At 37.4% G+C, this 17,268-nt stretch overlaps 2 protein-coding genes across 2 annotated transcripts; one reads left to right on the forward strand and one right to left on the reverse strand.

Annotated features, from left to right (window-relative positions):
- Positions 1-3,363: 3,363 nt before the first annotated feature.
- Positions 3,364-6,250, reverse strand: LOC114531373. The gene is made up of 5 exons (XM_028552997.1): positions 5,140-6,250; positions 4,758-5,049; positions 4,379-4,690; positions 4,124-4,314; positions 3,364-4,046 (listed from the first exon to the last, which is right to left on the reverse strand). The coding sequence occupies exons 1-5, from the start codon at positions 6,248-6,250 to the stop codon at positions 3,364-3,366; spliced, it is 2,589 nt and encodes an 862-aa protein (XP_028408798.1).
- Positions 6,251-14,245: 7,995 nt separating this feature from the next.
- On the forward strand, positions 14,246-16,369 carry LOC114531374. Its single transcript, XM_028552998.1, has one exon. The coding sequence runs from the start codon at positions 14,246-14,248 to the stop codon at positions 16,367-16,369; it is 2,124 nt and encodes a 707-aa protein (XP_028408799.1).
- Positions 16,370-17,268: the final 899 nt, after the last annotated feature.

A 17,268-nucleotide genomic window follows, 5' to 3' on the forward strand; every position in this document is an offset into this window, starting at 1 on the left:
AAGGCTGCAAAAGGAAGTACAGGTACAGGTACCCCAGGTAAAATTGGACCGCAGGGGCCGCAAGGAACTCAAGGACCGCAAGGACCAAAAGGTCCGCGTGGAGAACAAGGGGTACAAGGACTGAAAGGATCAAAAGGTGATCCCGGGGCTATAGGACCTCAAGGACCTCAAGGACAGATAGGACAACCAGGACCACCAGGACTACGAGGACTACAAGGACCACAAGGTCTAATTGGTCCTCAAGGGGCACAAGGACCCACAGGACAGCAGGGGCCTCAAGGAATTCCAGGTACTGCTGCAGCAAAAGGTGATCAGGGCCCTCAAGGACCATCAGGGCCTACAGGATCTCAGGGACGTACAGGACCACGAGGTGCAAAAGGTGATCCGGGCCCTCAGGGACCTCAAGGACCACGAGGTGAAAAAGGATCTCAGGGAAATACAGGACCACGAGGTGAAAAAGGGGATGAAGGACCTCGAGGAGATAAAGGAGATAAAGGATCGCAAGGATTAAAAGGGGAAAAAGGAGATAAAGGACCCCAAGGTAGTACAGGGCTCCAGGGTCCCCAAGGACCACAAGGAGATAAAGGTGATAGAGGTTTTAAAGGAGATAAAGGAGATAAAGGCAACGTTGGTGCTGTAGGTCCTGCAGGACCTGCAGGAAAACCCGGACCGGCAGGACCGGCTGGACAGCAAGGACTACAAGGACCACAAGGACCTCAAGGTATTCCAGGTACAGCTGCAGCAAAAGGTGATCGCGGACCACAAGGACCACAAGGACCGCAAGGACCACAAGGACCACAAGGCAATACAGGGCCCAGAGGTAAAGGAGATAAAGGTGACAAAGGAGAAAAAGGAGATAAAGGAGATAAAGGCGACAAGGGCAACACAGGCAATGTAGGTCCAACAGGACAGCCAGGTTCGCAAGGACCAGAAGGGCCGCGAGGGGGAAAAGGCCCCCCAGGCAATACAGGCCCCCCAGGTATTCAAGGAAATAAAGGAGATAAAGGAGATAAAGGAGATAAAGGAGATGTAGGTCCTGCAGGACCTATAGGACCTCAAGGTATTCAAGGACGACAAGGAGACCGCGGTCGTATGGGTACCCTTGGACCTGAAGGAAGACGCGGTCCTGTAGGTCCTGTAGGTCCTACAGGTCCCGCAGGAAGTTTTAGTACACAGGAAAAACGCAAAATTGTAATGGTTGATAAAGATTTCGAGAAGATAAGTTATGCTGATAGTCAAGGAAGAAGTAGAGGTACTTACAGTACTTTTAATTTTGTTGAAAGTGGCGGTCAAGAACCTTATGGAGACGGAAGAGGTTTAACACATGTCAGAGAAAGAGATGGAAAAAAAATACCTCTTCTAGGATTACGTAAAGGTTTAGAAATAAATATGGGGAGCAACACTGGTAATAATCTAACAAACTTGTACTTTTATATTGCCGATAAAGTATATGGCGATAATAGTCAATACGGAGTAATATTTGCTGTTATGTTTCGTAATGACACAAAACAGGCTTTACATGGCAATTTAAGCTTTGACATAGTTAATGAAGGAGGAGCTTCTTTTCAAACAAAATCAGGATCAATAAAACATATTGGAGCAATAACAGTGAATGAAGAGACCTATGATTACTATTTAGCACGGACACCGGTAATAGATTTTAATATTACACACTTCAAAATATCATTTGTCTTTACCACTTCAAAATTGGACGACCCCAATCTTAGTAATGGCGAAATGGCAATAACTGTCTATGAGGGATTCAAATTTGAAAATCTTACCGCATCCAATTATCAAAACTCTAATTTGCAGAATAATCGTTTCTTTCCTCATCAAAGTGGTTTTGATAAACATAAATTTGCTGATACCATGGTTGGAAATGTTCTTCTTGCTGGGACAAAAAGAAGCGACGGAAATATTATTGCAAATAATACACTAAAAATTGGTCCTGATAATCTAAGTGCAAGTGTAAGGAGTCTCATTTCAACCCTTGCAAAAAATATTGGAATTGCCGAAAAAATGATAAGTGTTCCTAAATATTATTTTATTTCACCAGAGTCAACAAAGGATGCTAATAAATGGTGCTACGAAAAAGTGGATTTTAATGGTTTTCCTAATCGTGTATTTCCTATAAACAATGTAAGATCTGTGGAACTTTTCTTTCAAACGCAAATATTTGATAATGACGCAACTCTTCCAACTAATTTAAAGTTCTCTTTCAGAGTAACAATTTATAGTGATAATAGTTCTAGCAGAACAGAGCTTTTAGGCTCTATAGATTATTCAGATACAGGTTCATATAGAAGAACACAGTCTGGAAAAATATTTCTTTTAAATAAGAAATTTGATTTTTACCCTAAAAACCCAGATTTAGGTTTTACTATTGAATGTAAACAGACATTACCAAGTTCTCCATTAATAGGGAATGAGTCAAATTTAATGTTTAAGATTAAATATATAGATGTGGGTAGTTTCATATAGAGAGAAAAAGAGATGTATATAAAAACATTTTTAATAAAAAAAACATTTTACAAAATATCATAAAGTATTATAAAAGCCAACATTCTTCTCATGCAAGCACCTCAGGTTCAGAGGTAGAAGCATTATTACTACCACTATTATTACATTCAGGCATTTGTTTTATTATCTTTATCAAACGAAGAATTGTTCTCATCATCAAATCTGTTTTCTTCTCTAGTCTTTCTAAAACTTCAAATACAGGGGGAGTATCTTCATTCTCTTCATTCCATGATAACGGTGATGGAGGTACCAATTCTGTTGATGATGAAGGTATTAACAATGGTGATGATGGGGGCGGTGGTGGGCGGTTATCTTCTTGCATTTTTTCTTCTCCCTCTTTTGCGTCATTCATACCAATTGATGTTAAATGCACAAAATGAGCAATAACATGGTATAAATCATCATTTACATTAGTAAAATCACTTGAGAGAATATCAGGAAATTTTGTTGCAATATATTCTGTTCTCATCTTTTTCGAAATTGTGAAACATGGCACTGCATGTCCACGAAGTATTTCTTTATCTCTCATTCGTTTAAGGAATGAACGTAAAGGAGTACCAGAGAACTCCTTCTTTTCTTCCCACCATATAAGTACATCATGATGTACTCGAGATGAACTCTTAACGATCCAATTATGTTTACTCTTCTTCCTTTGTAAATATTCTTGAATATCTTTACAGAGGCGTTCCTCTCTGAACGTAACAATTACGTAATGTGTAGCATTCATGGTGAAGACAAAAAACGAATGAAGTAAAACTAATACAACAACTTTTATTTATACATATATATCTGCACGTGTTTATTAATTTCTACACGTGTCTTTTAATATCTTTGCGTGTCTTTTTAAAATCCATAAGGTATTGTCTTAAAATCGTTCATTAAGACACGCTTATCATAAATTATACGATAATCTTTTTTCATCTCTTTGGTAACTATGTTCTTTCTTTGCTTATCTCTTGTAATCTTGAAAGGGTTAGTAACGGTGATTTTTGCCTTTACTTTACATTCTGCATGTAAATATACAAGAGCTCGAACTGTACTTGGATTTATCTTTTTGTTAACAGAATGGTTCAGCGTGATACCACGAATCTTTGTCTCCGATTTATTATCATTAGTGTAATAGGCATAATTCTTTGGTCCTCCTGACATAAAAGTTGTAATATACTTTCCATTTAATTCGTCAGTAAGATCTCCTAAATAATTCCCCAAAGGAGGTTCCAATTCATTCTCTTTGGATACATAAATAACCGAGTCGGTATCGTAATAAAGTGCACGTTCACCTAATGTATCCAAAAGATCATATAATTTCAATCGAGCATACGCCGTAGTAAAAGCCGCAATAACAATGTTCGTCTTGTTATTAACCTCCAGAAATTCGTTAGTGTTTTTGTATTGCACCTCCAACATATTATCATTTACTATCTTTACATCATGAATTTCATACTGATCAGAGGACAAAAGTTCAAAATATCTTGAGGTTCGTAACCATCTCGGTCTTTGATACTTTGAACGTTGCGCAAATTTACCTATACAATAAAAATTTACAAATTATAAATTATAAATTATTATTATTATAAATAAATTATTATATTATTATACATACCCCAAAACGAGTTTAACATTAGCTTTGCCAAAGCACGTAAACCGGGATTGTGCTCAATCTTCTCCATTTCTAATTTTATATCTTCATGTTCCTCATACATGTTAATATAAGATTGCTTTTGCTCCTCTGTAATACAATCCTTTGGGAAACCACTTGCTTCTTGCTTTATCTTTAGGAACGTGTTAACTAATCTTAAATAGATTATCTGACTGTTTAGGAAAGTGCCACACCTCGTGTATCTTTAAAACTCTATACCCTTTTTCAATAGCTTTCAATAACTCAACATGACACCATGTTCCAAGAATAGACCTTTCTTGTTCGGTGTGTGTACATGGATTCTGATTGAAGGAGATGGCACAAGCTTTACATAAAGGAAACAATAACTTGCCAGGAACGCGATACAGAAGAACCGGGTGGAATAAACCTCTTGGAGGTAAAACAGTACATTTTATAAGACCAAAATATGTAGAGATATCTCTAAAGTTTTCTGTAATAATTATTGGATGTCCAACAATTGTTTTCGTCGATTTATTGCACCATGGGTATAAGCTAGTGAAGTCAACGTATCTAAAAATAGAAATGACGTAATAAATAAAAAATCTTTAGGAAAAAATATAATATAAGAAATATATACCTAATCTTCTCATTATCTTTACATTCATGAAATAACTTTGTAGCATTCGTACGACCTCCATAGAATGCGTCACGTGGTTGAAGGGGATCAACAAGATCAAAGTTTTCAAAATACACACGCATCTCTTCATCTTGTTCCAAGTTCCTCTTTAAATCGCACTCCCACATTTCTATTACATTATACCCACACTCTTTAAGATAGAGATTCTTCTTTAATGTAGCCTCAAAGAGATCACTCATTGTTTTTCCATTAACAGGATTAACTGTATTGCAAGTATAACATTTTTCACATCCTAAAAATAATAATAATAATAATAATAAATGATTAACAAAATCATAATGCTAATATTAATATATAATAATAATATAATAATAATAATTACCATGCCATATACATCCTTGAAATTCATATGCTGTATTTAATTCAGGATTATATCCGTCCAATGAGTATCTATCAACACGTTTCTCTCCACCATTCTTTCCATGTTGAATGAAGATTTCTTCCTTCTCTGATATATATGATAGCCACTTAAATGCCATGTTCGATTGTTTCACCTTCATTTGATAGTCATTTTGAAAAATCCCTATAGTCTCCTCTTTAAGGAAATTAGTACGAAAAACCAAATTACACGCACTAGCGATAGTTAAACACTTCTCAAAAGGATCAATATTTGTAATACTTCTAAATAGTTCACGAAATTCCATACAACATCGACGTAGAATGTCAACATCAGAACGACAATACTTTATAATTTCCTCTTGAAAATTGAAAACATAATTTTGTTCTCTCTTTTCTTTATGCCATTTTATAAATGTATTACGTGCCTCCTCTTTCATTCCATTTGTGTTATAAAATGCTTCACATGGTATAGGTCCAATGTAATCTTGATTTTCTCTTCGATTGAATGAATGAGGGAAGTATCCTTTACACATCTCATTCATTCCAAATGTTTTAGGGAAATTTGATAATGACATAGGAATAAAATTTAAAGAGTCTATAAATTTTATATTGAACATTGGAACAGTCAGACTGAGAATTTTTGCATCACGTAATATTATATCATATTTCACCGCATTCTCATTTAAAAAGTTTTGAATAAAATACCCATCATATCCTTGGAAGTTGTGTGCCACAAATATACAATCTCGATGTTCCTTTGTAAAAAGCCACTCACAAAATCTTGAATTAGTATCTTCACCTTGAAAGATCCACTCATCCCCACTCTCATTATGAACAATACATAAATTAGTTTTATGTATACCTTCATCTTCTTGTCGTGCCTCGTAGTCAAAGAAGAACAATTCATTATATCCTTCCCCTTTCTCATTTTCTTCTTCTTTTTCTTCTGCTTCTTCTTCAGTTAAAATGTCCTTCTTCTTTGAATCAGGTTTCCTCATGTAACACAAATGATTATTGATATCGTCAATAATAGCTTTACATGTTTTACATTGTATTTTTCCACATAGATGATCCTTCAACTTATACTTTGTCATGGATCTTCCACATTTCGAACACTTCCTTATTCGTCACATACAGATTCACTTTCTCGTAGTTTTCTTGTGGTTATTATAACATGTTTCACTTTTGAATGTTCTACCACATTCATTACAATCCACTGGCGAAACAAAAGGACAATTTATGGCACGACAGCATCTACACATGGAAGGACATAAATGAAGTTTGACATCGGAATACCCCTGTCTACATGTATGGCAATAATAATTATGACCAAAGAAACCCGGCATAGAATTAATTACATCATAATGATTATTATGTAGATATAAATAAACTCGTTTCACATCTTCCTTTGAATTAGATTGATGAGGATATATAATAACGTCTCCATGATCTGCCAAAACAATATTTATTTCATATTCGGTAAGATAATTCTGGAATAATTTAACTTCAGGAATTCCACATGGTCCTTCAGGTACATTTGCCTTTCTATGTAAATCTTTAGCCATTTTCCTTTGAAGTGCACTTCGACTATCTTTTATGAGATAATATTTTTCATTCTTTTCAATTTTTGCTATAGCTACAATAAGAGCTCTAGCAAGACATAAATTGTCATTATTCTTTATAACAACCACTGACTTCTTTGCTTGTAAATGTTCATAAAGTTTAATGTGTCTTCGCCTACGATTCCCCGATCCCGATGGCATTTCAACATGAACAATATCTGCAATTACTGTATCATTTAAATTGAAATGTTGGTTGGACTGTACCACACGTTCAACTTGAGAAAAAATTCTCTCTGGAGTGAAGCGAGAAACTTCCATAAACGGTAACGATATAGGTTTATTTAATTGAGGTGTACGTAAAACAAAACGTACTTGATCATTCTCTTTCATTCCATTAGTAACATCATTAATTAACTGTTCAAAAATCTTTTGAGTTTTTTCATACTCTTGAATAATGTTAAGCTCTTCATTCTTATTACTGAAACGGATTTTGTAATCGATACCTTTCGTTTTAAACTTCTTTGATTTAACTTCATTAATCTTTTCTATTACATAATTAGAAACATCGTTCGTTTCGTCCTGTTCTATATCCATACTTGTACTTGCACCTTCGTTTACATTATCTTGTCCTCCAATTTGTTCATTGTTATTCATTTCATCAAAATCCCGCTTTTGTCCGCCCGAACCAACTTGTATATTGTCCAGCTCCCAAATCCAATCATTATTGTCATTATCAATCAAACGTAAAAATTTTTTATCTGAATTAAAAATTGTATCTTCGTCTATTTCCCAAATCCATTCATCATTGCTATCATTAAATTTGTCAATCTCCCTTTGTAAATCGTCCTCCATCCCCACGATAAAATTGAGGTGAAACATCAACTGCCCCGCTTATATAGATAAAATAACACGTGTTTATATTTTACAGAACGTGCTTTTATTTTAGTTTAAGTGCTTTTATTTATCTACACGTGTTTTTATTTATCTGCACATGTTTTTATTTTAAAACACGAGTTAATTTTAAAAAAACACGTGCTTTCAAAAAGTATAAATATAAGAAATCGAACTACTTCAGCACAAGTTCACAAAAACAAGTCATGATGAAGTGCTTACACAAGAAAGAAGCCAAAGTGATAGCAGATGGAAAGTTCTGGGTCTGCGATCAAATAGATAGCTGCAATTTTATTTGTTCAGAAGAAGATGGTTTCCTTTTTGAAAAAGGAATCGAAAAATTTCTGTCTACCTTACAGAAACAACCCTCTTGCTGCGAAAATAATTTGGCAAGAATGTATGTGGTGAAGAACCCAGAGAAAGAATCGTACGGACGTCCCTTCTTCAAGTGCTCAAAAAACAAAGATCCATGCAAATACTTTCAATGGGGTGACGAAATAATAACCGAACGCCCCCAATGCCACCATGAGAAAAAAACCCGCAAACAAGTGGTAAAAAAGGAAGGTGCAAATAAAGGAAGATTCTTCTTCTGCTGCCCCGAATCACCAAAGAAAACCTGCAACTTCTTTCAATGGTGCGAACCGCAAAATCCACCACCCAAAGGAACCCCACGTAGATTAATTCCAAAGAAAATAGAAGAACCCTCCACCCCCGCACCGAGACGTAAGTTAAACCCTAAACCCGAACTTAAAGATTACAGCAACGATGATGACGATCTACATATAATTCCACCAAGCCAAAATCGTCCATACGCCGGGGACTATGCAAACGGAAGTACCTTTGGCTTTTACCCCCAATATTACCGACGCTATGATGAACAAGAAAAACCATTGAAAAGAAGAAAAAAGATTGTAAATTATAGCATTGATGAAGAAGACGGTGATGATGAATCTACTTTTACATAAAGACAATACATAAAAACTTTTTATATTCAAAAACTTTTTTTATATTCAAAAACTTTATATATCTTTTTGTGTAACTATGAATAAAAAATAAAATTTTTTTAAAAAACTTTTCTCCTTAAAAATTTTTTCCGCACCCCTAAAAAATTTTTTCCGCACCCCCTAAAAAATTTTTTCCGCAACCCCTAAAAAATTTTTTCCGCACCCCCTAAAAAATTTTTTCCGCACCCCCTAAAAAATTTTTTCCGCACCCCCCTAAAAAATTTTTTCGCACCCCCTAAAAATTTTTCTCCTCACCCCCTTAAAAATCAATGATGTCATTTTAACTCAAAATCGATGACGTAAGGGGAAACCCCAAACATAATAACAACAACATGTCCTTTTTTTCAAATATATATTCTTCGATAAAAAACATATTAATAACAATAAAAAACATGTTTTAATAACATTAAAATACCTTTTTACTTTTTAAAAAGTCATAACATCGTTCTTAAAATTATCATCATCCTCAAAACACTCAAAATCAAGAAGTTCTACCTCGAAATCAAAGTCAGTAATATACTTCCGTATGTCTTCAAACGGGTCGGTAGCACTTGCTTGTGTTTGTCCAACATTCTCCTCGGGTAAATCGGGTAATGCAGAAATAAAATCTAACTCATCAAAGGATAAACCATCGGTAGCCGCCATTTCGTTTTGGGTAGACATTGGTATTACGCTTTGGACAGGTATGGCTTGAATTTCAGCTGTCGGTTTATTTACTTCGCTTTGGACAGATTCGACTTCAACTCTTTCGGGCGTCTTGTCATTTAAATCTCTTTCAAGGTGTAGGATTTCCTTTTGAATTTGGTCTTCAATGCTCATAATGTCATTTATTTCATCTATGGAATTGGTTAACGAAGCCAAATCCATCGTGCCGTCATTGAACAAATTCATTCGCCAATCCATGGTCTGTGTGATATCTTTCACATGCGGGTTCATCTTTGAAACCTCCCGAAAAACTTTTGAATATTCAAAGAATATTTTAGGATATCTCCTCTTTATCCAAATCCTTAAAGGTCTGTTAAACCTTTCTTCGCTCTTTATTTTCTCCTTCCTCTTTTTCTCCCTCTCGTTTTTAGTTAGCAAACTCTTCTTACGACCCATGGCGATATGAATAAAAATTTCGAGCTATTACCTTTTTATAGCTTTTGCAAGAATAACCTAAGGATAACTAAAACGGCCAATCGCGTACGTATATTAATAGTCGGACGTCTAAGGACAAACTTTAGAACGTTTTCTACATGCGGCAGCCTATAAAAGGGCGGGGATATCTATCCTTCAGAACAGTATAACTATCCTCAAGCTCGAAGCAAGTATGGAAGATTTAGTCGGCATAATCGATATGGACGGGTTCTTTATAAATAAAAAGTTTCATTGTAAAGAATTGGGGCTACTAAACATGAAAGAACAAACAGAATCAAACGGCATGTTTGGGGAAACAAAGGCCTCATCATACCTCTTCGAAATCCCCATCCCATGGCATCAACTAACTCAAAAAGATAAAAGGCAATGTTCGTTCGTGGTTAACAACATTCACAAACTACCCTATACAACTCCGCCCAATACCGCAGAAGTACGCAAAGCGAATGAGCTAGAAGACATCGTAAATACATTCTACAAAGACGTACAAATAAACGAACAAAGTCATCTGGGTTATAAAGGCGGATCGATCGAAAGGGACTTACTACTAAAGCTAAACATACCTAGCATCAATCTAGAAATATTCGGAGCGCCAAAGCCAAGTCAGTACGTTTCTTGGATAGAAGCTAATCCTTTTTTAAGTAGCGAGGAAAAAGCCGGCGTTATCGAAACATGCGGTAATCATCTTCCTTGTAAAAAAGCATATGAACATTGCCCAAAAGCCGAGCTACAAATATTAAACAACTGGATTTATTGGAACGTTATAAATTGATATTGTACTACTGTGTTGTTTATTGTATTTTTACAATTTTTTCAAAATATAACTCTTTTAAAAAAGTACATTTGTCTTTGTTTATCTTAGTACATGTAGTCAAATACCTCCGAATTGAAAAAAGGACCATTAAATATATCCCTCAAAAAAATTCTAGCCACTCTATCCCATCTCTTTGGTTCCCTAAAAATTATCATGTCCTTCAATGTGTTATTAAAACAGTTACATATTTTATATGAAGTAAAAAAACCAAGCGATTGTACATCTTGCGTTGTAAAGTTCATACTCTCGGACATAACATTAATATAAACACTTTTAACTCCGTTCATTATAGATTTATAACTTTGATTTCTTAAACATACACCATAAAGACACTCGTTAATTTGAACAATAATTTTACAATCAAACATCCCCTTTGGCATTCTCATAACCAATTTATATCTCCACATACAAGCATACTCTTCAAATAAAGAATTCTCGTGAGTTGTAAAGTAAATAGGTATCTCATCGCAATACCTCTCCTGCGGAATATTTACATACTCCAAAAGTAGCTCGCGTACGTCGGAACTGTACATATGATGTAATAAGTATGTAAATGCCATTCTCAACGCCTGTACCAATGCATTCCTTAACGGATGAACTCTTATAACACATACAAAACAAAGAAGAGAATCAATATCCAGTGGTCGTATATAAACAGGTAAAGACGTAAATATGCTCTTAATATCCCTTGCAGTAGGTTTCTTATTATAAAGGATAACATCTTGAATCTTGTTCAATACACCTTCCATGCCCGTTATGGATAAATGCAACGATAAACATAAACTTTATGTATATAAAAACACACACTTTTATTTATAAACACGTGCACTTTTAAAAACGTATATCGCGTGCACTCCGACGAAATTGCGTCGAAAAATACCAACTTATAGATACCCTTACTAATCTATCATATCTTTTACTAGGCCTAAAACATAACATTTTAGATAACTCATCACTCTCAATATCATTACATAGCAAAAAAACTTTAAAAGATCCATCCTGTGCAATAACGTAACCAGGTAAAAAATCAGTAAGACTAATACAAAAACGTATTACATTGTTATATAGAGTCTTTATTTTATCACGTATCTCTTTGTAATGTCGATATATTATTTGTATTCCGTAAAGTTTATTATTTATTTGAACAACTACACAATGTCTAAGTCTCGTTGAATGAAACATGTCCCTCGGTACTTTCAAAGCTATCATAGCATCAAACATGTCAATATACGATTCATATGCAGATGTAGTGAAATAAATGGGCACCTCCATGCAATATTTCCCGGGACATAAATGTATATAGTCCACAAGTATCTCAGCCATATCCTCCTTTAATATATGATGTATCATATATGTAAACATTGACTCCAATGCTTGAGCAAGTTGATTTCTCAATGGATGAACTTTTAAAAAAACCACGAACGTAAAAAGGGAATCAATATCCAACAAACGAATAGGTGTAGGTGAATAGGTGTAACCGCTTGATTGTATACCGCGAAACATGTTTACATAATCTTGCCTCCTTGGATATTCATCACTAATTATATCGTTCTGAATTTGATTAATGATAACCCCTTGGAATTTATTAACAATAATACCATAATACTTAGTCATGATAAAAATACAGTAAAAAATAAAACAATATAATACGTCTTATATAAACAAAAAAAAAGCACGTGTTTATATTAATCAACACGTTCCTAAAAATAAAAGCACGTGCATATATGACGTCATTATATATACGTGCATATATGACGTCATACACATTAGCGTGAACCACACGCATTCCTCGCGTGTATTATAAAAACACGTGGAGAAAAAATATAAACACGTGGAATTATGACGTCATATAAAATCCCACGATAAAATCCCACGATAAATAAATCCCACGATAAAATTTCCCACGAAATCCCACTAAATGCACCATACAACACTACTGGTAAGCCTGACATATCGACTTTAAAGATTTTTTCAAATGCTGCTTGTGGTTCCTTGGGTGATGAAGGCCACAAACCATGTTTCATTAATGTCACTGTTTCTGGCTCATGGCAACAGAATTTAAACTTCACAAGACCCTGTTGACCTAAACAAAATTTGTTGATAAGAACACACAATTTATTTATTTAAAACATCTAACTGGGAAGACTCTCTCTTTTAATGGTCAGCCAGTTGATAGCCACTAGACCAATGTGTAAAAAAAATAAATGACAAAACAGAGTATAAATAACATCCTGAGCAATCCAAGATATGGATTAACATAGTACTACTTACATGAGTTTGTGATGTTTCAATTTTATTATCAGATAGATTGTAATAAACTGCAAATGTCACAAACTTCTGTTGATAGTCTTGGCGATAGCGAAACCTATCAACCTGGTGACCAGGCAGCTGAAATAGACGATCACGAACTTAATTCAAGTTCTAGTGAGGTTCACGATCATGCGACGGCGACGCAAATTTACCAAAGTAAAATGGCCAGAAAGACCGCTAAAGCTAGCGTCACGCGAAAAATTAATGAGATCACCGAGTTAATTAAGGATGTTAATAACTTGGAACGTGTTCAGAGTCTATTTGGCGAATTAGAGGAATCTTTGAAGAGGAATCTTTGAAAAGGTAAAAGGCAAAGTATCACGCAAATTTAACTGATGAAGATGACATACAAGAATCGGAAGCGTATTATAACGTTGAAGTACGTAGAACGTGTGCGTTCAAAGATAGGTTAAAAACTTGGCTTGATAACAGCAAAATCTGTCATGGCAATGCTGCTGAGCAATTTAATGAGATTAGACGGAGCGATTCCGTGAGCAATGTTGGCACAGATCGCGGTGCTAGATCTTCATGCCGATCACGCAAATCGAAAAGTATACGCTCTCAAATCAGTTCAATGAGTTCTCGAGCTTCCAGTAGAGAATCAGCGATTGGCGCAAAAGCTGCCGCTTCCGCGAGGAAAGCAGTCCTTGAGGAAGAAGCGAACAGGCTTTGACGGCGACAAGAGCTCCAACAACAAGAGCTTTGCCTTAAGCAAAAAAGAGAAGAGCTCGAACTTGAAACGAAGATAGCGCAAGCGGCTGCCGAAGAGCGTGCCTACGGCAAAACAATCGCGGGCTCTGGTTTCGAGATTGACGGCGAAATCGGCGCGACTCTTTCCAAAAATGTCGATCCCAAGCCGTGTCGTGCCGAATTGCATGCGAACTATAATGAATTAGACCGCCCCAGGGACGAACGTTCCAAAATTAACCTCGACGCGGTAAACCAATCGTCAACTGCCAACAATGACTTGTCAACACCGAGTGCAAACGAAGGTTCAGGCGCGAGACAGATTTGACAGATTGTAATAGCCCTGACACCCTTGCAAATCATCAATTAAACGCGATAGGAAATGAAGAGAATTTGGCAGCAATGCACGCGATTCAACTTTCACCTGAGGCTAACTTGCAAAGCACTGAAAGCAGCAGGAAAATAATGAAGTTGTTAGCTCTGCAACAACAACAAACATTGGCTCTGACACTTCTGTCCCCTAAGGTACCCATATTTCACGGTAACCCAATCGAATACCACAGTTTCATTTGAGCATTTGAACAATTGATCGAGGCTAAGACCCAAAGCGATAGCGCCAAGCTGTATTATCTCTTACAATACACGTCAGGTGACATACAAGATTTGATGCGTAGTTGTCTGTCGATGAATCCAAACGAGGGGTATAGAGAGGCACGTCGGCTACTTAAAACGAAGTACGGTAGGAGTTATCTCATCGCAACAGCATATGTCGAGCGCTTGACGAGTTACCCGCCAATTAAATCCGAGGACGGTGAGAGTTTACAGCGGTTTTCTATTATGTTGACAACCTGTAAAAACGCTCTGAAGCAAGTTGGCTATCTTAGCAAAATCGAAAATCCCGATAGCATGCAAAAGATCGTTGAGAAATTGCCGTTTGGCTTGCGACAAAAATGGCGTGACGTTGCCGATGACATCACAGAAGTCAAGCAGCGCGAGATTACGATCGAGGACATTACGTCGTTTGTCGAGAAACGAGCCAGAGCATGCAATCACCCAATATTTGGCAAGATTTCGAGAGAAGTTAAACTGGAGAATGCTGGAAGGAAAAATGTAAAGCCTACTCGTGGGTCCTCCTTTGCTACAAAGGGGAAAGATGGCGGCTCAGTCCGTACTAAAGTGGTATGTCCATCATGCGAGAGTAATCATTGGCTTTCTCAGTGCGATGATTTCAAGAAAAGGTCGATCGAAGAGCGATTTAAACTCGTGCGTTCGTTGAAGTTATGCGACAACTGCCTTGTTCCTGGTCACGTGGGGCGTTCATGTGAAAAGAAGAGCTTTTGCAAGATCGAAGGTTGTAAACATAAGCACTCGACATTCCTGCATCGTAAGCCCACCGATCCAGGCGAGGATGAAAGGATTCAAAGGCAAAAGAACGAAGGTGCCGAATCTCAGCCACCATCTCAAGCCGGCGAACAGAATGCCCACAATGGTTACGTTAACGCGGATGATGTGCGTCGCAATTCCCCTGTGGTAGGACTACCGATTCTCCCAGTAAAAGTGAGGGCTGTAGGAGGCACATCAACAGTCGAAACGTACGCCTTTCTCGACGGTGGTTCTAACACATCGTTTATTACCAAATCTCTGCTGAACAAGCTCGCGGCGAAATCCAGGAAGACAACTCTATTGTTAACCACCATGGAAAAGGAAAGAAGCAAGTTACAAAGCTCAGTCGTCAGCCTCGAAGTTAGTGATTTGAATGGTCAAAACACTGTTGAAATTATGAACGTCTTTTCCGTTTCCAAACTGCCAGTGTTGAGAGACGACATCCCGCGGCAAGGCGATGTAGATCGTTGGTCACATCTCGAAGGCATTGTTCTCAAAGATATCGACAGCGAGGTTGGCCTCTTAATTGGAAACGACGTTCCGAAAGCGCTTCAGCCTAAGGAGGTTGTGGAAAGCAACTCAGACGGGCCTTACGCCATCAGGACTGTTTGGGGCTGGACAGTAAACGGACCGCTAGGTCGCAGCGATCACCATAGTGCAACGGCCAATTGTATTCAGAGCGAAGTTCAGAACAACGAGTTGGAAAACATCTTCAGACAATATTGCAACAGGGAGTTCAACGACGTAGACGACGACGTAGCGATGTCATGTCATGACAGGCGAGCGTTAAGCATCATGGAAGAAACCGTTCGTTTGAAAGACAGCCATTATGAGATTGCGTTGCCTTGGAAGAGCCCTCGCCTGTCCTCACCGAAGAACAAGTCGGTCGCAGTACGTCGATTGATGTTCCTGAAGAAAAGATTAGCGAGAGACAATGACCTTTTCCAAAAGTATGTCGCCTTCATCCAAGACCTTCTACAGAAAGGCTATGCTAGGAAACTAACCAAAGAAGAGAACACCTTACAAAGAAATATCACCTGGTACCTATCACATCACCCTGTCTTCCATCCACAGAAGCCAGATAAAGTTCGCGTGGTGTTCGACTGCGCGGCTGAGTACGGGAGCACCTCTTTGAACAAGCAGCTGTTACAGGGGCCGGATCTCACGAACAGTTTGGTTGGATTCCTGACGCGATTCCGAGAAGGTCCAATAGCGATGATGGCAGACATTGAGGCAATGTTCCACCAAGTGCGAGTCCGACCAGAGGATTGTGATGCCTTACGGTTTCTGTGGTGGTCCGACAACGACCTCAGTCGCGAACCCGAAGATTATCAGATGACGGTGCACCTATTTGGCGGCGTGTCTTCACCAACCTGCGCTAACTTTGCGCTGCGACAAACTGCTGACGATAACGCAAAGGAATAGACACTTCCCAAATTTAAATTTCGCGCGAAACACAAAACACGAAAACGAGGCGGGCAATGACAATTCAGAATCAAAGATGGCGGCTTTGCCTCAAAGCTCCGAGGTTTCGTCCGATTTGTTCAATTTGAATGAGATCTACAAGGCAGAAAAGGAAGTCAATTTACTGAAAGATACTTATCCATCTTCTTCAAAAGCCCGGCCAAAGAAACAACTACATGGTGGGAGAGGAACGTCTTGCTGTATTCCAGGTTGTGGGAGTGCATTCTACGACAAATACAAAAACAAAACAAACATTGGTCTGTTTAAAATACCATCAGATAAATCATTGCGGAGAAAATGGATGTTGTTTGTTTCTAGATACCGTAGAAGAGGAGGCGCAGATAATTTTAAAGTTACAAATGCGACAGTCGTGTGTGAGTTTCACTTTAAATTCGACGAAATTTGTGTGTCTAAAGGTATTGGTCGAAAGACACTTGTCCATGGGTCAGTTCCTTCTGTTTTTAAAATAACTGAGGCATGTCAACACAAAAATGGTCGAACCCCGCCTGCTAAACGACTATTTGTGGAAACATCTGATGACAAAGAAAACACAGGTTAATATTTATGTAGATCTAGAATATATAATTTATGACATTGCAAGTATTGCAGAAGTACACTAAAATAGAATTTAGACAGATTTAATCAAATTTTGCCCACTGCAAGATCTATGGCAGCGTGTGGAGAAATGTTTCTCAATTGAAAATTGTCATCTCTCCAATATAGGCGAAAAGTCATATTAGTTCCTAAGTATTATACATATAGCCACAGCAATACACAGAGTAAAATAACAAAGCATGGAGCACCATGTATATATATTGTTTTCAGTTGGTCACTATAATGTAGCATGTAGGATCCACCCT

Source organism: Dendronephthya gigantea, unplaced genomic scaffold (assembly GCF_004324835.1).
Source record: "Dendronephthya gigantea isolate DGI-Jeju-01 unplaced genomic scaffold, DenGig_1.0 000071F, whole genome shotgun sequence".
NCBI classification, from domain to species: Eukaryota; Metazoa; Cnidaria; class Anthozoa; order Malacalcyonacea; family Nephtheidae; genus Dendronephthya; species Dendronephthya gigantea.